At 53.9% G+C, this 19,855-nt stretch overlaps 8 protein-coding genes across 8 annotated transcripts; 4 read left to right on the plus strand and 4 right to left on the minus strand.

The window, feature by feature from the left end:
* Positions 1–795: 795 nt before the first annotated feature.
* MPG1 (mannose-1-phosphate guanyltransferase) lies at positions 796–2,139 on the plus strand (the record flags this gene model as incomplete). Its single annotated transcript, XM_049389035.1, has 5 exons — positions 796–802; positions 854–897; positions 978–1,124; positions 1,179–2,055; positions 2,120–2,139. The coding sequence occupies 5 exons, from the start codon at positions 796–798 to the stop codon at positions 2,137–2,139; spliced, it is 1,095 nt and encodes a 364-aa protein (XP_049243309.1).
* A 486-nt stretch (positions 2,140–2,625) lies between these two features.
* J4E84_006447 (uncharacterized protein) lies at positions 2,626–3,717 on the minus strand (the record flags this gene model as incomplete). Its single annotated transcript, XM_049389036.1, has 1 exon — positions 2,626–3,717. One exon carries the CDS (start codon positions 3,715–3,717, stop codon positions 2,626–2,628), a length of 1,092 nt encoding a protein of 363 aa, XP_049243310.1.
* An 882-nt stretch (positions 3,718–4,599) lies between these two features.
* On the minus strand, positions 4,600–5,481 carry J4E84_006448 (uncharacterized protein; the record flags this gene model as incomplete). Its single annotated transcript, XM_049389037.1, has 2 exons — positions 4,600–4,812; positions 5,380–5,481. 2 exons carry the CDS (start codon positions 5,479–5,481, stop codon positions 4,600–4,602), a joined length of 315 nt encoding a protein of 104 aa, XP_049243311.1.
* A 3,099-nt stretch (positions 5,482–8,580) lies between these two features.
* J4E84_006449 (uncharacterized protein) lies at positions 8,581–9,332 on the plus strand (the record flags this gene model as incomplete). The annotated part of the gene is made up of 2 exons (XM_049389038.1): positions 8,581–8,605; positions 8,911–9,332. The coding sequence occupies 2 exons, from the start codon at positions 8,581–8,583 to the stop codon at positions 9,330–9,332; spliced, it is 447 nt and encodes a 148-aa protein (XP_049243312.1).
* Positions 9,333–10,271: 939 nt separating this feature from the next.
* Positions 10,272–11,065, plus strand: J4E84_006450 (uncharacterized protein; the record flags this gene model as incomplete). The annotated part of the gene is made up of 2 exons (XM_049389039.1): positions 10,272–10,890; positions 11,046–11,065. 2 exons carry the CDS (start codon positions 10,272–10,274, stop codon positions 11,063–11,065), a joined length of 639 nt encoding a protein of 212 aa, XP_049243313.1.
* A 1,512-nt stretch (positions 11,066–12,577) lies between these two features.
* On the minus strand, positions 12,578–15,791 carry J4E84_006451 (uncharacterized protein; the record flags this gene model as incomplete). Its single annotated transcript, XM_049389040.1, has 3 exons — positions 12,578–15,371; positions 15,427–15,642; positions 15,697–15,791. The coding sequence occupies 3 exons, from the start codon at positions 15,789–15,791 to the stop codon at positions 12,578–12,580; spliced, it is 3,105 nt and encodes a 1,034-aa protein (XP_049243314.1).
* A 358-nt stretch (positions 15,792–16,149) lies between these two features.
* On the plus strand, positions 16,150–17,854 carry J4E84_006452 (uncharacterized protein; the record flags this gene model as incomplete). The annotated part of the gene is made up of 4 exons (XM_049389041.1): positions 16,150–16,317; positions 16,403–16,674; positions 17,317–17,523; positions 17,755–17,854. The coding sequence occupies 4 exons, from the start codon at positions 16,150–16,152 to the stop codon at positions 17,852–17,854; spliced, it is 747 nt and encodes a 248-aa protein (XP_049243315.1).
* A 223-nt stretch (positions 17,855–18,077) lies between these two features.
* Positions 18,078–19,811, minus strand: J4E84_006453 (uncharacterized protein; the record flags this gene model as incomplete). The annotated part of the gene is made up of 1 exon (XM_049389042.1): positions 18,078–19,811. The coding sequence occupies one exon, from the start codon at positions 19,809–19,811 to the stop codon at positions 18,078–18,080; it is 1,734 nt and encodes a 577-aa protein (XP_049243316.1).
* Between the last annotated feature and the right edge of the window lie 44 nt (positions 19,812–19,855).

The following is a 19,855-nucleotide window of genomic DNA, read 5'->3' on the forward strand; positions in this document are numbered from 1 at the left end:
AAATCCAAAACGTCGTGCATTGATGATTGATCAGGTGCACCATGAGCGACGTGACAGATACATTGGCGTTTGTCAAAGGCTTGGTAGTGTTCTCGGTCAGCCACAGCCAGCCACATGTCGGCGGTACCAAGGGCGCGGATAGCTTTCAGGGTCCCGACGTGGGGACCGAGGCGTGATCAGAAGATTCTGAGATGACCACGCCGCCCAATTCACAGCTTCACGGGCACGTGGTGCAATTCGCTCTGGAAAAGGGAGAACAGAGCGGTGACCAGCGTCACGTACCCAAGGAGCAGAAATGAGACGAGCTGATTGTTCCCTCGTGATGGAATACGAACTCAGCCTATTAGCAGTCACAACACGAAGCTACAGCCCGAATTAGAAGCGGATAGGGCGAGCGATCAGGAACAGGGCCCATCTGGCCAGGCCACGATCACGATAGCGGTTAGGGAGTTGGTTTAACGAGGCGTAGCGGGACTCGGGGGTTGCGCATGTGGTGGGTGAAAGAAAGGGGAACCGGCGCCGGTGTGAGCTAGAACATTTCCAGGGAAAGCATTAGCTCCGCTAATTGTGGACGCGGGTGCTTCGACGCATATAACCTACAGCTGGCCTCATCACCAACAAGCTCCCTTGCTCTTTGCCCTGCGCTTTCACTCGACCGTGTGACTCTTTTCTTCTTCTATACCCGGCAATCACTGTCTGCTTGTGCTGTGTGGAAGACTTGACTGTTTTCTTCCGTTCCTCCCTGCGACAAAGTTCCTAGTACCTGCGCCTTTACACAACTACACCACCACCAATATGAAAGGTACGCCTGGCCAATTGCGACTCTGTTGTACGTAGCTAACAGCCAATGCAGCCATCATTCTCGTCGGAGGGTTCGGTACCCGTCTGAGGCCTCTCGTACGCCCTCGTCCCCGCGCAGCGCTCGCTCGAGAGCCCCGCGATGCCAAAAGCAACGGCCATGCTAACGCGAATTGCAGACCCTCACCTACCCCAAGCCGCTCGTCGAGTTCGCGAACAAGCCCATGATCCAGCATCAGATTGAGGCCCTCGCCGCTGCCGGTGTCACAGATGTTGTCCTCGCAGTCAACTACCGCCCCGAGATCATGGCCGAGGCGCTCAAGACAGTGAGTATACCCGCCCCTCTGCAAACCAGAGCACACGAATAACCGGCTGCGCAGTACGAGAAGCAATACAACGTGACCATCACATTCTCCGTCGAGACCGAGCCCCTCGGCACCGCCGGCCCCCTCAAGCTCGCCGAGAACGTCCTGGGCAAGGACGACTCGCCCTTCTTCGTCCTCAACGCCGACGTCACCTGCGACTACCCCTTCAAGCAGCTCGCCGAGTTCCACAAGCAACACGGCGACGAAGGCACCATCGTCGTCACCAAGGTCGAAGAGCCCTCCAAATACGGTGTCGTAGTCCACAAGCCCGGCCACGCCTCCAAGATCGACCGTTTCGTCGAGAAGCCCGTCGAGTTCGTTGGCAACCGCATCAACGCCGGTATCTACATCATGAACACCAGCGTGCTCAAGCGCATCGAGCTGCGCCCTACATCTATCGAGCAAGAGACGTTCCCCGCCATTGTCAAGGATGGCCTCCTCCACTCCTTCGACCTCGAGGGCTTCTGGATGGACGTCGGTCAACCAAAGGACTTCCTGTCGGGAACATGCCTCTACCTCTCTTCGCTCGCGCGCAAGAACTCCAAGCTGCTGACCCCCGCTTCGGAACCCTACGTCTACGGCGGCAACGTGCTCATCGACGAGTCTGCCAAGATAGGAAAGAACTGCCGCATCGGTCCCAACGTGACAATCGGCCCCAATGTTGTCATCGGCGACGGTGTGCGTCTCCAGCGCTGTGTGCTGCTCAAGAACAGCCGCGTCAAGGACCACGCTTGGGTCAAGTCGTCGATTGTCGGCTGGAACAGCACCGTGGGCAAGTGGGCGCGTCTCGAGAACGTGACTGTGCTTGGTGATGATGTTACGATTGGGGATGAGGTTTACGTTAATGGTGGTTCGGTTCTGCCGCACAAGTCTATCAAGCAGAACGTTGACAGTAAGTTTCCCTTCACACCCCACATTCTCGCACTATATGGATCACAGTTACTAACGCTATTCAGCTCCTTCGATTATCATGTAAACGCACCCACGAGATACCCGGTCGAATAAAATGTCGACGCAAATCTTCTACACACACCTTTTTTTTAATAACGTGTATCTTTCTTGTATATTTCTGCATACACTCCGGCTGGCATATAGAACTGCGTGGTAGTAGTTGTGCATTTTCTACGGAGGCGTCTCTACAAACACTCTACATCTCCCCTCTTCAGCATGGGGGAGTGTGTTCACGATACGAAAAAGCGTCTGGTTTAGTACGGATGGATGGATGGATGCTTTGGGTTGGGTTGGGTTTAGCGATGGGATACAAGCAAGATTGTGCTTCGGCATGCTGCCTTTTCTCAAGAGGAAACGGGAAAGAATGGGGATGAAGATGGAGATGGAGACGGAGATCATGTGTGCATGTACTGTACTGCAGGTATGAATACCAAAACCTGAAAACAAAGCTTTGCATTTGAAGATTGCGTACAATTACACGTTGATTATCGTTACGATCACCTACCTTACCTCACTTATCAGACTTGTGCTTCCCACAATTATAGTCATCTCCCTCCTTCATGTTCTTCTCTTTCTTACACGGCTCGCCCTTTATCGTTCTCCCACTACACTTCACTTTCTGCATATTCTCACCCTTCTTTCCCTTACCGCCTTTCGGGGTGTTCTTTGTCGGTTTTTTAGGAGGGTCTTTCTTTGATCCCGCCTTTGCGTTTTCCTTCTTACTGTTGTTGGTCTTCCTCCCCTTCTTCTCCTTCTCAACTACAGCCGCAACTGGCGAAGGAGGTTCGGGATTTGACGGCGCATCCGATAACTCGTCGTCATCCTCCGGTGACACCACGCGTACTTTCTTCCTTGGCGGAGCCTTGCGCTTATTCTTCTCTTCCTCCTCGCGTTTCCGTTTCTTCGCTGCTGCTACCGCGCGGGCTACCCCAGCATCTGGCGCGTCATCCTCCATACCCGTTTCCGCATCTGTGTGTCCTGCTCGCGGGGCAATACCGACTGGCATACCTCTTTTCTTCGGCTTATTCGCAGGTGGACCTGGGGAAGGAGGGGGTGGAGTGGGACTTTTTGGACCTAGCGGCGATGAAGCCGCTGAGTTGACGTTTGGATCTGGTGGCGAAGAAGCTGCTGAGTTGAATGAGTATACGGAGTGTCCCCACGATGGGGTTCTGTACATACGTTCTATGGGCTCTTCGATTATGGGGCTCTGGGCCCCGACGAAGCTGGTCTGCGGTTCTCCTTCGTTTTCCCCCTCGTTTCCATCGTTTCCGTGTGGTTCTTCGTCGGCATCCCAATTTATATCATCTGAAAGTGGATCAAGTTCGGGTTCGGGTTCGTCGGTGTCGGACTCTGTGGGTGAGCCCGGCGGTGGCCAGGTGTATCCCACGACTCCTGGCGCTGCTTCTGCTTCTTGGGTTGGCTCTGCCTTTTGGACTGGCTCTACATCTTGGGTTGCGGCTACTTGTTGGGTTGTGGCTGCTTCTTGCTTGACCTTTGGTTTGTAGTCTTCTGGTTCTGCCTCTGAGCTACTGGAGGAGGAGGCGGAGGAGTCATACGTTGGTAGACCTGGTAAGGATGGTGTTTGACCCTTTTTTGGTGACATGGTTCCTGTGCTGAAATTTCAGCGGGCACCTGTTTAGGAGTTAAGGTAGAATTGGAAAGGTTTTCCGGTTTTGTTGATGTTATCGTGCTGGTGAGTTTAGTGTTTGAGTTTATGTCGAAGACTATTGCGTGCCCATGAGGTCGTTCAGATTTGCTATCTAGGTAAATAGGGATGTGGTTGAGTGCAATTCCACTCTTATGAGTAGCCGGAGATGACCACGATACACGGGTATCTTTTGTTGGACAGTAAAGATGTTGTCTCTTTCATCTGGTGAAAGAAGCGGAATCAATTTGATTGTGACATTGTATACTGGCTTTGGTCATTGTAAGTCGGCATAAAATACTCTTTGTGGTTATGGCTTTGTTTCTGTGCTTGGTGAGCAGCTTCAGCAGATGTTTCACTCATGGTTGACATGTCTTGTGCGTGGCAGTAGATGATCTTCATCAAAGACTATCTGAAATCAAGATTTCAGACTATTGACTTTGCCTGGAAGTCAGGCAGTTATCTTAACCCGAAGTTTCGGGCGAGACGATAGAAGAACTCAAGCTCGTACTGTTCGGTTTGCACGTAAACCATCGGAGTTGTCTTAGACAAAGATGTTGGACCAGACAAAGAAGGGCCGAGTAATGAGACTGCAGCTAGGTCTGATGCGATCAATCCCAGTCATCACGTTCTTTGCTTTGTCGATACGTATGTCTGGTCGAGCAAGACTCTTATTTTCCCTACTCGGCTGATGTTGTCGTGGATAATTGCGTAGGCATAGGCGCTATCTTTCGTCATTTCTGGCACCATCATCACAACAGAAAACAAAGTTTGCCATGTGTTACTCTTTCGATTCCATGTATTCCACTACAGCGCTCAACACCCCACATCCCAACCCCTCTATGCCATATCCGAGTAGAGGACGAGCGGTGGCGAGTTGACCTTCGGCTTAAAGTGCGCCTTGATCTTAGCATGTGCCTCATCCTGGTTGTCGTAGTAGTCCATATCCTCCTTAGACTCGAATATGCAACGCGCCAGCATCGTGTAGCCCTGGCTGCGCGGGTCGTCATAGGTGGCATTGGCTTGTGCAAGCTGGATGTACGTCTTGCCGTCCTGCACAAAAACACAATGACGTTAGCATGCATCCTCTCGATAAGCAGCAACAAACAACAAACGGCGGACGACGATAGCCTCGGAAGTCAGTCGGTGCGGAGGCTGTCGGTATATCTCTAGCGTCAGTCTGTCCATCGTGAGGCTTCAATGGATCCAAGGCGGCCGATATGTGCGTCGTGACTCGGAGTTGATTCCGCGCGCTGGTGTCGCCCGCTTGCTGCAGCCTCGTCACCCCCACCCCATTTCTCCTAGCCGCGGCAATATTTCCAGCGATTACCCGCCAGGGACATTGCTCCGCGCGCGCGAAGAGGAGGGTTGACGCCATTATCCGCTCTTTTCTTATCGAGAGTGCAAGATGGAAATAGCCCGAGGGCGATTAGAATAAATCTGGGGTCCCGACGTGATGAGATGGTCCGTCGTGCAGGGGACGGGCGGTATGCACTGCACGTTCGATGGATATGTGCTGGCCGTAACTCGGCTCAGAGAGCGGGTATGTATGGAGATCTAGAAGGGGAATGGGAAGGCTTGGAGGGGATGTTGGCGAGTCAAGAAAGGGCTTCGACGTACCTTCTTCGCGTCTTGGGCGAGAGTGTTGTACATCTGGATGGCTTCTTTGACCATGTCCTGGTCGGGGATCTTGAACATGGTGAGGCGGACGATCTTAGGCATCTTGACGGTTGTCGGTTCTGGTGATTTGGGAGTAGCTGTAGTAGTGGTTTGTATGATTCAGTTCGTTGTATGAATGTGTATATCATGTGTGAGGCTGTCAAGTTGGTATATCTAGGTATTCTGTCGGACTCCGGAGTAGGCGGAGAGCCATTCGAAACGTCAACGTCAACGTCGGTTCCCCTACGCTTTGCACAGCGTATTGTTCAAGACGTCGTACATACTACATCTACGGTCTAATTACATTTGCTCTTTGCGGACGCCGTAGTCTGGCCGTTGACCCCGCGTACGGCGCCTGTACGACGGGTGGTCTGTTTGTGAGCTGACAGCAATTACGTAGCCTGTCTGCTACGAGACGGCGAGGCGCACATTCTCGATGCGCAATCCATGCCTGTCTCGATAGTCTGAAACGTGTCACTAGAGAGGGAATGTCGGTTTGGATCGTGGGGTAACTGATGCTACTGACAGTAGACGACAGACACCGCTATCCGATGCCGGTGAAGGATGGCAGTCATATGCTGTTAGACGTCACACATGGAGCGTGGAAAGAGCTGGCCAGAGCCTTTACCGCATCCTCGAGTTGTGTAAGGGTGAATGGACCCTGAGGGGCTGCAATCTGCAATGTCGAGATTCGGAGGGTCGGGACGGTGCGTTGTGTCCCTCATCGAGCATCGGTAATGGACGCGAAACCCGGCCCCTCTAGATTACCCTGCACCACACCCGGCTGCAGCACCACCTCTCACCGCGCGAGGCTGAACAGGAGGGTGAGGGTGCTCTTGGTTGGAAAAGCGCTCGAACATGTGGGTCTTCAGTAGCCTATTGATGGAATCAGGCCGATTCGAAGACGACATGTCCACGACAGGACGCCTCCAGGGCCGACGACTCTGCGGTCCAAATGGCCGCCCTCTCTCGCGGTCGAGTAGGTCGAAAAACAGTCTTCTTTGCTAATGCGTAGTGTCAAGAATTGATGCGCAGAAAGAGGGGCGCATGGTTGACAGCGCTGGCTTCTTCACCGCCTGTTTTGCAGCTTGGGGCGGGTGGCCGTGCTGGCGCGCTCGCGTCATCCACAGATCTCCCGCGCGTGCGACATAGTTCTGAGGCTCGTTCACTCATCTCCGCGCTGATTCTGCTGGCCTTGGACGCGCTCGTCTGGACTTCAAACGCTATTCTTTGTCCAATATAAGTGGCTGTTCCTTGCGCTTCGTTGCCGCTATTCACAAGCGCCATCGTCCCGCTCCATGTATCAACCACCATCTTGGATCGGCGCCAGACAGAAGCGGTCCTTACTGGGACCTGGGACCTAGCCATGCACCGCTGCCTGTCGTGAACCGCGCCGGCCTATCGAATCGTCCGAATTTTGCTTCCGCTCCACGACGACTTGCTCTGTGCACCCTCAACCTTTGTACTGCTGCTATCCACTTCGCGGCAGGTCAATTGTCGAGTACGCTCTGCAGCCGCCCGACGCATGATCCCTTTGTGTCGATTCGAAAATTTCCTCCCAAAGCTCCAGACCCGTTCGTGCTGAGCTTGGCATCCTGCTATCTTCAATGTCTTGACTTCGGCAAAGTGGGGACTGCTTGATGCCCTACCATCAGCCTTGAACATGGGGATCCCAGGGTCTGTGAACTCTTCATCTCTGTCTCTCTCGATTGACCGGGATCGCGTGCGCGAGAACGCCTGGCCCCTCCAGCTGTCCTCTCCTCGTCAATCATCGCCTGTCAAACCGTACTCCACTACGTCTCGCGAACGTGCTTGAGCGCCATCAGACAGTCTCCGCAATGCCAATTTATGCCTGCATGCACACGGCTTACAGCTAACAGCCGTTGACCCTTTCCCTATTCGAGCTGCAGGCGCGTTTCCCAGTAGCGATATTCAGAGGACCGTGCTTTCTGCATGTATGCGTTGGCAGTGACGCTTGATGCTTTCTGGTAACACCAACCCCAGGTATCTCCTCGAACCCTCGAACGCATCAATCAACTCGTCTCGCTCGCCCCTGGGGCTGTCGGGTAGCTCCATGCTATGCCTGTTGTGACGCGTTCTCGCTTCGAGCCACTATGCTTTGCATTGTCTTGCAGTCACACAATCGTGTCCAACTCCTCTCCAGTCGCGACTCTGGTGGTTGGTACCCTAGCCGATTAGCAGTCCCATTTTTTTGCTGCACGTCTGGTCTGGTCTCTGATTCCTTTCAGACCCTGCCTCCCAAACCATACGCCGATATCACGCATTCTGTTGCCAAGATTTCAGGGTATCGGTACACTTGACAAAGGGTGCAGAGTCTGACGTATTTGCGTTCTCCCCTCACTTTGCATATTGCATTAGTGGGCCCAGTGCATCCGGGAGATACGAGCAAAGAGTGCTGTTAGGATGCACGTCTGCCACCTCGTTGTTTATGCGCCCATCCTAGGCGTCTAAACCTGCACAATGCCGATCGAGACATGTCCAGCCTTGGGAAAACGGGTTACAGCAATTGTGTCCGATCGCCAGCCGTTTTTTCACTGCGCTACTGCGTGCAGCACGGTGGCAAGAGCGAACCGGTCAGGCTGTACCTTTTGAGGTTTGAGTCTCTTACTAGCTAAAATTCTGGAACCTCTACCGTTGGCTACCTTCTCGCCAGCACATACTATGGGTCTCCCTCATTCAGAGCCGCAACAAGACCCGCAGATTATCCATTTCCACAAGCCCAATTGCCCCTCCGTTTTTACTGGTGGGCGAGACGCGCTTGGATACATGCTACACTCGCCTGCTGCAATATATTCCTCCATCCCACAGTAGGCACATATGCTTCCCCCATCCCCGTCCGACTGACTGCAAGCCGCTCCCTCTACCTTGCTCTTCATACATCAACGCTTTTCATCTCTTTTGTACAGCTGTCAATGCTTTATTGGCAACTGTCACCCACACCCTAAAAGCATTTACTGTCGTACAACCACTGCCACGGATACCTTCTCGGCCTACTATCGTCGCCACCAACGAAGGCTTGCCAGTTCAGCAATACTCCGCAGCAGTAGTCTTGCCCTCAGACTGACAGCTCACCATCGAAGCGCCATCAGTCGTTCCAATCGCTCCATTACACGTCAATAATCCTTTTCGACCACCTCCAACATGTTCTACGTTATGTACCTGACAGGTTAGTGCTAGAACTGTTCCTTTTCTTTTTAGACAGCTGGTACCACATAGCCGGATCTAGTTGTGCCAAATGAGGTCTTGACGACATGGCAATTGGTGCAAGACTCATGGGTGATAGCCCTGTCTAGTGTAGGGGATCCACACAACGGGGTGGAAGACCAGGTCTAAGACTTGACAGCACGATAGCAGATTCAATTTGTGTGTGTACTGGTTGCTGACCCTCGGATATAGGTCTTTGCCAAAGGCGCCACTGGCCTGACCCACTTTTCCAAACCTACCGAACACGCTACGGTTACGGATCAACAGTCAGAGTAAACAACCGAGAGTACTCCACGGATGTTGAATACGAAAGCGAGGAGCTCGCCAAGAATGCCGCCGCCACCCGAGCCTACATGATCTGCCGCAACTTCTCGGTAAACGATGGAATGTACCCAGGACAACGGCCCGGCCAGGGCGCACAAGGACTGCCAACACCGATAGGAGCGGGCCGACGCAATACTTCCTCATCCAACGACTACGACAGCTCCAGTACCACCAGTGGCGGCACCAGCCCAAGGAGCTCCGACTGTGGTCTCGATGCTGCACAGGCAGCCGCGGCAGGAGGACGACGACCCAGCAAGGCTTCTGTCGCGCCATCAACTACCTCGGCATGCTACTGCGGTCGCGGATATGTCCGTGCTTACGAGAGATGCTCAGGGTGTCTCCAAGAGGCGGGATACAGGGTGTAAGATATCGATAGACTTCGCTTCCCTCGACGGGATCCACACCAAGCAACAACGAAACCAAAACCTTACGACGACCGCATCGAACCAAAAGACTTGAAGAGCTCGAGCTCAGCGATACCACGATTCCTACGACTCTGCATCCCTTACGGCCTTGCTACGAGCTTATCCTTATCCAGTACTGCGGTGATATCTTATCGGGCCCGGACGCCTTGTTCCTACCCCATCGAAACGAGCTGGGCTATGTAACGACCACCATACCCACGCCCATTTTCCTTACCCTGATCTTGCTCTTCCTCCCCAGCGGGGCTGCATAGCGACGGCATTGAAGCGTTTTTAGCGAAAAACCTATTCCTCTTATTGCTTTCTGGATCGGCAACCACCTTTCCCTTGATCCTGGGTTGGCTTCTTCATTTTCGCGCTCACGAAATTGCTCTCATATATTACGATGATGACCTTTTCCTTGGTGTTTCCTTTGGCACTCGCCTGTTTTGTCTGATGATTGAGCCAAAGAAGAAAGATGTATGAAAGAAGATCACATGATGATGTTGGCCACGCGGCTATATAACGATGATGCTTATGATGGTTATGAAATTATATACCTTGTTCCACTATTGCGTCGGTTCTGTTGGCTCGAATGATTAAAATGAATTTCCGCCCCCAAATCCACGACCTAAACACGTCTAGCACAGCCCCACGAGGTCACTCGGGTGATTGGCTCGCTTCTCTGGCCCCAGCTTATCGGATATCCAGATGCCATCACAGCCAACAACATCAGGAAGGAGCAAACAGTCCGTGCCACCGTTGACGTCAATTATAGGGGGAAATAAATGAGAGGAAAGCGACGCGTAATCCGCGAAGTTCAGCAGCCTCTCCCGGTAACGATGTTGAGCCATGCACCCAACGCGAGCCGTCGCAAACTGCTAGCAAGTTCAGCGCCCAAGCATGTATTCCCAGCTCGACGCGTCCCGGAAAGAAATACGTCTACTCCATGTTCACCCGGGGGCCTGGGATGATGATATCGAATGCCATCTCGAGACTGCCTCGCTGAACGACAACCCAAAATTCTACGCGATCTCGTATGTTTGGGGCGACCCAACGATAACGTTACCCATCAGGATCGATGGCGAGACGCTGGAGATAACACAGAATCTGCGCAATGGGCTGCAACGATTGCGGAGAACGGATGAGGCCTTGATCATCTACGCAGATGCAGCCTGCATCAACCAGTCAGACCTCAACGAGCGTTCTGAACAAGTACAGCTTATGGGCGAAATATACAGTTTGGCGGAAGAAACGTTCACCTGGCTCGGCTACGGACGCAGCCCGCGAGCACCCTTCAAACGGCCGGCCACCGTCGACTGGACTGGAGATGAAAGAGACGTCACAACCGTGGATGCCTACTTCAAGCAGAGCAAGATCCGAGATGGTGGAAGAGAAGAGCAAAAGGAGGCAGAGGACGTACTCGGCTTCTTCGTTTACATACGAATCTGTGGCATGGACAAGCACGTAGGCGAAATCCCCTTCTTCACTGTAGAGAACGGGCGGCTGCTTCGCAAGGAGGGTTGGTCAGCAGTCATTCGAGCTACGAAGACGTGGATTTCCAATCCATGGTGGTATCGAATCTGGGTTGTACAAGAGACGGTGCTTGCTCGACGGGCCACGGTGGTTTACTGCAACAATACCATGCCATGGGATACGCTCATAGAGGCAGTTCAGTCAATAACCAGACACTCTAAAGGCTGTTGCAGAAGTCTCAGCTTATCGCTGCCGACAAATGGCAGGTTGGCTTGGAGTCAACTATCATTCGCCGTGCACACCGGTGCGGTAGCCCTCCAGAAGCTCAGACAGCGAGGCAAAAGACTGTGTCTGAGTCAAGTTATGCGTCTAGTACACCTGCACGAAGCGACGAATATCAGAGACAATGTGTTCGGTGTACTAGGCCTCGTCACAGACTGGCAAGGTACACCGCCCATTATCCCTGACTACAGTCTCTCCCCGAAAGAAGTCTTCATTCAAGCGACCATCAGGGATATACGCGGTACCCATTCGTTGGGTGCATTGATGGGTAGAACCATGGCCGGCGTATCAGGCATACCATCTTGGGTCGTGGAAATCAGCCCGAAAACGCCAACACAGTACGCAGTCGCACAGCTCAAAGTACATCGCTCAGCACTATATTCAGCGGCGGGCGGAACGGCAGCCCACATCGAGAGAAGGAAAGATGTACTCACGGTAGACGCTTTCGAGCCACGCCAGACAATATCACAAGTCTCACAGATATTACATACGGAGAGACTTACATGGAAAAGCATCATCGACACTCTTGAGACATGCTATCGCATGATCGAGGCCGAGAAGAAAAACGTCTTCCGCGCTTTGGCAAATCAGTCGTTGGAAGAAGCGCTCTGGCGTATCTTGACGACTGACTGCTGGGAACCGCTTCCGTCGAACCACGCGGCTTCCTTCAACGACTCTTCGCGAGGAAACAAATCACAGAGATTCGGCAACACAAATGTCTCGCGCTTGGGACGGAACTTGCAGACGTGGTGTCAGGCTCGAGCCACTAATCCTGATGCTGTGGGAAGCCTACATGGCGACGATCTTAGCGACGATCGCTTTTTCTATGAGTCGTGGTTTACTTCGGGTTTTGATCGGAGGTTCTTTATCACGACGGATGGTTACATGGGTGTAGGTCCGCCGGAGATGCTGCCCGGTGACTCTGTTGCTATTTTGTTGGGAGGACGCGTACCGTTCTGCCTCCGAGCAGCTGAGGATGGGACTAAAGGTCACTATACGCTCGTCGGAGATACGTATGTGCATGGCTTGATGGATGGAGAAGGCGTTCCGGCGAATTGGAAGGAGCATGTCGTTAAGATACACCTCCATTGAAAAGACTTCAATTTAAACAAGTTTGCCCTCCGACACGTAAACTTTTCCTGCAGTTGTAAAGTGCACGACACCTAGGATGTGTTGAGATAGAGTACAACATACTGACAGTGAATAGTCGAAGAATTTGAAAACAACATGGACCCTGTTGAAGTGACGTGTAATAAACATACCAACACTCGACTCATCAGTCGAAGCGGTATCATGAAAATGCCCAGATATCTAAGCTTACACTCCCCTGCGTACAAATGTAGTAAACTCCAAACAATACCGTGTCGCTCATACAGAAGAAAGCGGAAACAGCCTTTTGCAACCTCACCAACGCCACGCAGCAAGGGCTTTACAAACACATACTACTACATCTAACCACCACCTTCAGCGATGGCCTTGAGTAGACCGCCGACATAGTTCCGAAGAGTAAGATTATGGCTTGCTGTGAAGGCGATCTGGTCCCGCAGCGGAGCAAAGATGCGGGGGACCCACCCAGCGTTCTTGGCTTCTTCTTCCTCCTTTTCTTCGTTCTCTCGTCTTTGTTCCGCCGCTGCGTCGCTGAGACGTGGCTTCTTACCGCCAGCTGTGGCTCGTCTGGCGGCTTCGGGGCTTCCTTCACTGGCGCTAAATGTCCGCTTATGGGCTGGAGAGGATGGTGAGGTAATGTCGGTGACAGTGGTTGGTGGTGGGATCTTGTTGAGCTGGCGAGCAAGGTTGCGAAGGACGAGGACAGAGGACAGGGGAAGGCCGGCGGCATCATTGGTATCGTCGGTTGCCGTGTTGTAGTAGCGGAAGTTGGGTGCTGATTGTGCTCCTGCTGCATCCTCTCGGCCACCGTATCTGCTTGCAGAGCTGGTCGATGAACTTTGGTGTCGCCCACCCATACCCAAACTACCCAGCCCGACCGGTTGTCCGAATTGCGGCTGAAAGTTCTCATGTCGTGCTTGTGCGGAAGAAGTCAAGGGCCGTGACTCTGAAGGCGTGCGGTTGTGTTTCGCGTGGATGGCCTGCTTGATACTCGTATCAGGCAAATGCGTCTTGACATGCTGTCCAGCCTCGAACGCGGATTCCGTGCCTTCAGGCGAGAATCGAGTGCAACCGCCCCAGTGACAGTAGTACTTCGTCGCTTCTGGGGTGTCGCCGTTCTCGATGTTGACAATGTCCTTGATGTCCAGCTTTGGCTCAAGCAACCACTGTCCGGTTTCCTGGTCGCGGGGAACTTGGAGATGGACACTGACCACGTGTTCCCACATAGAGCGTGCTCCAGAAGCGAACTCACCGCACTCGATGTTAGCTGTCGAATGTTTCGAGTCGGCGTGGCCGTTCAGGAGGCTCGGTGGATGCCAGCAGCAGCGCATGTACGGCCTCTTGGTGCTTGGGTCAACTGGTACGGATCGTGGCCGTATGCCTCTTATGGTATACTTTGGCTGCCCACCCACGGTCAACACCTGAGCGGAGGCGCCACCGAACGTCGTCGATACATTCGTGATGAAGTCCTTAGCTGGCATCAGCGCCTTGAAAGAAGCCGGATTATTCGTCATGTGTTCTGAGAAGGCTGCGTTGTAGGCCGACCAGAGCTGGATCTGAGTAATCTCGCCAGTAGCGTCCTCTTCGAAACACGTCTTGAGCCATTGCGAGCTACGCTCTGGCTCATCAAGCGTCACGAGATGATCTATGATTGCAGACGAGAGCTTAGGCGCATTCTCTGGGGGTGCGGAGGTCTTTGCCGTCTTGGCGGCACTCCTTCGTTCTTCGTATGCAATTGCACCGTACTGTAGCAGGCGTACCAGTTGTTTCGCCACTCCTTCAATGTCAACTTCGTGTACAAGCGTCTCAACGTTGTCGGGGAAACCAGTAAAGAGATAGAGGAAGTCCAGGCATGCTATGCGCAGATCTTCGTCTTCTACTAGCAGCCAGTCGCAGATTGACTTGAGGGTCTTGACTGGCACGTCAGAGAGCTTGTTTGTAGCCTCCAGGTTCATTGCTATCCGGGCGAGTGCTCTCAGCGACGTGATAATGCGGCCACGGTCGTCGGAATCCACTTGGGCGAGCAAAGAGCGATACAGCGGGCTTTGCGAGTCCAGTATCCAGTACTTTGTCAGCTGCTCAGCAATCTCCAGGGCGTAATGCTGTAGCTCCACGATAGTAGAGTGGCGGGGCAGGTTAAGTGCGATAACGATCATGTCTTGGATGGATGGCACAGAGGCCGCGAAGATGGCATTCTCTTTCAGCATCACCATGTTCCGGATGATGAGCGCAGCCTCGTTGATCATGGTGAGGGCCTTTGCGGATTGCTCGGGTAAGAGGTTGTCGTGCATGTCGAGTGGGCGGAGAGATTTGATGCGCTGCAACAGGTCGCGGGTGCCGGTCAGTCCGTTAAGGGTTTGCGGCTGAGTAAAGTCCTCTTCGACGTATGAGATGTCCCAGTTCACGTCGAAGAACAACGTGGACACGTCAATGACCTTGGCGATGAGTGCATCTGCGAGCCCCGGGAACTGATCGAAGCGGTACTTGTCTCCACGCTCGTGCGAGATCTTGACCAGGTGGTGCAGCGCGTATGCCTCCTCCTCAGGCTCCTTTGACCGCAGCGCGTTCAAAGCGCGGATGTATATGCTGGGCCCTGAGAAGCCGGTACCAGGCAGCATCATGCCCTTGAGCGGCACCGGCCTGTTCTTCTTGTTGAGGATGTATTTCTTGCGCGACTGTATGTAGGTATCGAGGGAGTTGGACGGGGTAACGACGGGCTTCATGGTGGCTGGTACGGCGGTCCGTGGTTCGTAGTTCGCGATCGTCATGGCTGCTCCGCTGGTGCCGTAGCCGTTGGCTTGCGACGAGGTCAGGTGGCCTGTCGATTGGCGCGTCTGTCGGGTCGAAGACTCGGGCTGGAAGAGCACTCGCTGCGGCGGCGCATGGCGGAGGGACCTCGTCGACCGCCCAAGGCTACCGGGCTCGTCCACGTCCATCTTGTCGTCTTTCGGTGTCTTCTCGACGTCGTCTTCGGAGTCGGAGTCCTCCTCTCCCCTTAATCGCTCAGCCTCTCTGTTGCTGGTTGGGAAGAAGTTGTCGACAGTCCGGTTGAGCAGGTCTCCGCCCTTTGCAGAGACGTTCTCGAGGATTTCGGGCGGCGGGGGTTCGCGCTTGTGAACGGTGGATATTTCGTAGGCGCTAGAGCAGGCGTCAGTAGTGGTAGGCGCAAAGTTGTCTTTCACCATTCACGTACGCAAGGTTCTTGTAGTAGGCCGTCTTCACCAAAAAGGCCTGGGTGGTGATGCTGGGGCTCTTGGGCAGGAACTCAGTCGCGATTTTGCGCCACGCAAGCTTGTTGTTTTTGGTATCTGAAACCCTATCGTAGCCTCCCTCTTCATTAACGCGTTTGTAGAGTCGCAACAGGTCAATGTGCCGGCTCCCGACCTTGGGTTCGCGATCCAGGACAGTGCTACACGTCGGGTCAATATGCGCTCATTGCGGCGAGACAAAGAACAAAACCCACCCGCGCTTTTCGTGGTATTCGGCCAAGGTGTTCAGGAAGTCTTCATGTTCTTGGGTGCGCTCGACAGATTGTTCCTCTGGTTTGTTTGGGGCCATGGTGCGGCTGTCGCATTTACTCGGGACTGCTCGGGCACGGGGCGCGACGCATGCGTGGATTCAGCTGTGTGCCAGGCGCAATGGTGGATCTGCTCGTGAATGCGCGGCGCGCGTCGTTCGCGATGATGGATGGGCGAACACCAGAACTCCAGACTGCACCAGGTCCCTCGCGTTGATTCGCACGGACCACATCATGTGACTGGTGGCAGGTCGCGACTTCCTTCGACCATCTCTCACATCCTCAACACATAGATGCGCGACCTCGGCGTTTTTCCAAGACGACAACGTTCATCGCACAAATGCCATCAGATGGCAGCTGATTGATCTCGACTAACAAACAGCATTGCTAACAATCATCATGCTATCCCTTCCACTCCAGACTCTGTCAACAGCACAGGACACCGACGCCAGCGAGCAGAGGTTCAACTGGCAGAAAGAGACCAATGACCTCACACTCATCATCGACAGATATGGTGCGCGCGGGGGTCTTCAGCTCATGAAACTGTGTCAAGGCTCGCAGGTTCGGGTACGACGCATGCATGACTGATTACCCACCCATTCAGATTGGAAACCCGCTTCCAATGATGTGCTAGCTAACCGTTGGATGACAGCAAACCATCGAAATTGAGAGACTGATCAACCAAGGCAATCACATTACGCGTCTGAGTGAAGAGCGCGGAGTGCAGGTGCAGCCCGACCACCTACACATATCCGCCATTGTGCGCTGCCCTCTGCTCGCTATCAAATGGCAAGTGGCCAACGACAAGATCAGGCGCATCCAGATGAGGTTCAAGTCGGACAAAGACTTCGATACCGCCTTCAGCCACCTCCTTCATCTCGGTCTCTACATGGGCGGCCAAAAGGCTGTCCCGTCTCAGCCAAGGTCTACGGCTCAGCCACCATCTCCGGCGCGAGGAGGATCGTCTTCCCGGCCAAGATTGACTGCTGTTGCATACCCTCAGCTGCCTAATATGAGCTCTGCCATAGGTGGACCATCATGTCCTCCTTCACGACTGGCGGAGATCTCTAGTCGACCGTCCACTAGCTACGACGTCTCTGCTTCCTTGAATCATGAACTACCCACAGCATCATACACCCGTCCAGTTTCTGCCACCACAGGCTATACTAGAGAGGCGGGTGGTGTGCCGGCACCATTCTCAGGTCCTCTTGCTCCTCCAGTATTGTTCACTCGTCCTACCTCAGCAACCTCGGATATCTTAGGACGCTCGCATGTTGACTCTTCATATACGTCAGATCAGCACATGTCGGACCTTCAAGATACTCATCGTATGTCTACGGAGCGACCGGATACTGCTATGCTCTTCAACCGCCCTGGTAGTGCAAACCGTCCCGGTACTGCGGATCGCCCAGGTAGCACTGAGATACTACCACCGAGACGCGAGCTTCCTTTCCCACGCTTATCTTCGCCGCGCTCCTCTGGCAGCGACAGCGTGCGGCCCTCTACTGGCACAATGGGGCCCCCTCCTCTACCAGCGCACGTAGCCAGTAACCGACCTGGTTCCAGCCGAAGCGCAACCAGCAAGGAGATCGAACTCCCACCTCTGCCCCAACCCACTGTCATCAGCAAGACCGCACGTGGAAAGCAACCAATGCAACAGCCTCCTCGCACACCGAACCAAGATCAGTACATTCCTGCACGCGCAAAGACATCTCCACATGGCGGCATCGAGAATCAGTCACCGTTAACATCGTCTCCAATCTCCTCTCCGCTGTCTTTCAATCGGTCAAGCTTCAGTGCCTTGCCGACACCGCAACCTCTCGGTGAACGGAGTAATGCTGCACAGAATCTTCATCATAACATGTCATATAGTGTTTTCGATACCCCACCTACGTCTGTTACTGGTCACCGTGGTGTGAGCGTGTCAAATCCAGGTGCTACTGTGAGTGTGAATGAAAACGACCAGCTGGCGACATATGCGATGCAGTCTGACGAGGGACGCAGAGCAGCGCTCAACGAGTTCGTCTACCGCCACCTGGAAAGCGACGACTTCCTCACGCTGGTCCAAGACATGGAGGCGACTTGGGCGAGAGTTGTGATGTGAATGCAATGAAAGGACCGCTGGCGATGGAGATCTAGCAATGACTATGTGAAGGAAGGAGAATCTCGTCGAGACTGTTCAAGAGGACGTAGTGAAGAGTATGGAAAAGGGCGCGACGGTATCTCATAAGCATCAACACGTTCTGTTGTTTCAAACGCTTTCGTAGTTCCGAGATAGTAATACTGTCAACAGATGATGAGAATCGAAGCCCTCGTCTTGCATCTACTCAATGCCTACTCCCCTGCTCACCAACAACATACCCCCTCGCAATCCCACTCCTTCCCTCTTCCATCTTAGCCGCCCTTTTCCCACCAGCCCCCTCTTCTCCATCCTCCGCATCCCGGTAATCCGTACCCAGACCCTGCCATGTCCTATTCGAGCGCAAGTACTCTGCACCAGGCGACGCGACGCCCCCCACAGCCGCAATATCGCCATTCGCCCGTTTCGTCAGTGCCGAACTAGACGACGACGTCGTTGCATTGCCGTTAACGGTTTTCGTCGCGCCGCTCGAGCGCATAGGTCTTGCATGCGAAACATAGCGCCCAGTCCTGAGGTCAAATTCCGGAGGCGCAGATTCCTCTTCAGAATCGTAATCGCCATTTGCATTTGCTTCTCCGTCCTGCCCACTGCCCACCTCTTCCTGTGCTTCCTCTGTGCTTTCTTTCACATCCCCCTCCCCCTCATCCAAAACCTTCTGAAAGTCGCCCTCCCACCTCCCCGTCCAAATCCTCTCCTCATCCCCCATCAACGCCACCTTGAGCTCCCACGGCGTAATCATCGGCCGCCAAAACTCCCTACTCTCAATGAGACTACTCTCCCAACACCCTATCACCACCCACCCCCCGACCTCACTGAAATTAGCCACCTTGGCTGCATTCACTTTGCCCACGACAAAGGTGTAATATTTCTTGCCTGCAGCCGTGATCTGCCGTTGGACGTGCGAAAGGATGTGCATGTAGTTCTTTACGGAGAGTGTATTGATCAAGATGCCGAAGATGGGGGTTGTGGAGAGGGAGGTCAGGAGGGCGTAGCGGCGCATGAGGGTTTGGTGGGTGCGGGCTAGGGAGGCGGTGGGTGGGGTGGCGGAGGGGGTGTCTGTGGGGTAGATGTGTATTGAGGCGACGCGCGAGGAGAGGGTGAGGAGGAGGGAGGTTGGTGGGTCGGAGATGTGGAAGAGGGCGTAGTCGTGGAGGGCTTCGTCTGTTTCTGTTGTGTTCGGTGGTATTGTTCGGTTTGGAAGCGGCGACGAGGGATTGTGTACGATCTCTGTGGCGTGGATGTGCGTGTAACCGGCGTCTTGGAGGCGTGTGTGGAGTGTGGGGATGTGGTGCGAGTATGGTATGTCGGCCATGAGTATGATCTTTGCGTCTTTTTTTGGATATGTTTCTTGGAATGTTGCGATTGCGGGGTCGAGATCTAGCGGTCGTTCGGTAAAGACGTATACGACTGGTAGTCTTGAAGGAGGCGAGAGACATGAGCGACCATAATGCACGACAACATCCGCATCGACGTGCTCTGCCGCAACTTCGTCTACACAGCACGCGCCATATGACGTGTCGCCCAGTATAAACAGACTCTCGTCTTTGCTCTCCTCTTCACTTATCGCCGCCTTCTCCATGCCCGCGCTGATTGCTTCCACGCCTGTTGTCCCATTTGTATGTCCATTCGACTCTTGCACACCATCCCGCGCCTTCCTCGCCTTACCCAGCCCCCGACTCAGCTGATCATACACCCTCGGCGCATCAGTAAGCATGTGATCAGGAAACTGCAACGCAATCCTCTTCCACCTTCCCTCGCGGATTTCCCTGACCGTGCGCTCAATCTCGTATGTGAGCGTGATCTGCTCATCGGAAAGTCTGGGGAGACTCGACGTGTCTACAGCGGGAGTGGGGTCTTCGAAGATGTGCGTGTCGGGCGTAGAGAGTACGGGCGCGCCTGCGAGCGACGGAACGGCGGCCATTGTGTGTGGTGATTGCGGAAGAATGGCGTTGAGTGCATGAAGCG

Source organism: Alternaria hordeiaustralica (assembly GCF_023758085.1).
Source record: "Alternaria hordeiaustralica strain BMP 2776 chromosome Unknown scaffold_12, whole genome shotgun sequence".
NCBI lineage: Eukaryota > Fungi > Ascomycota > Dothideomycetes > Pleosporales > Pleosporaceae > Alternaria > Alternaria hordeiaustralica.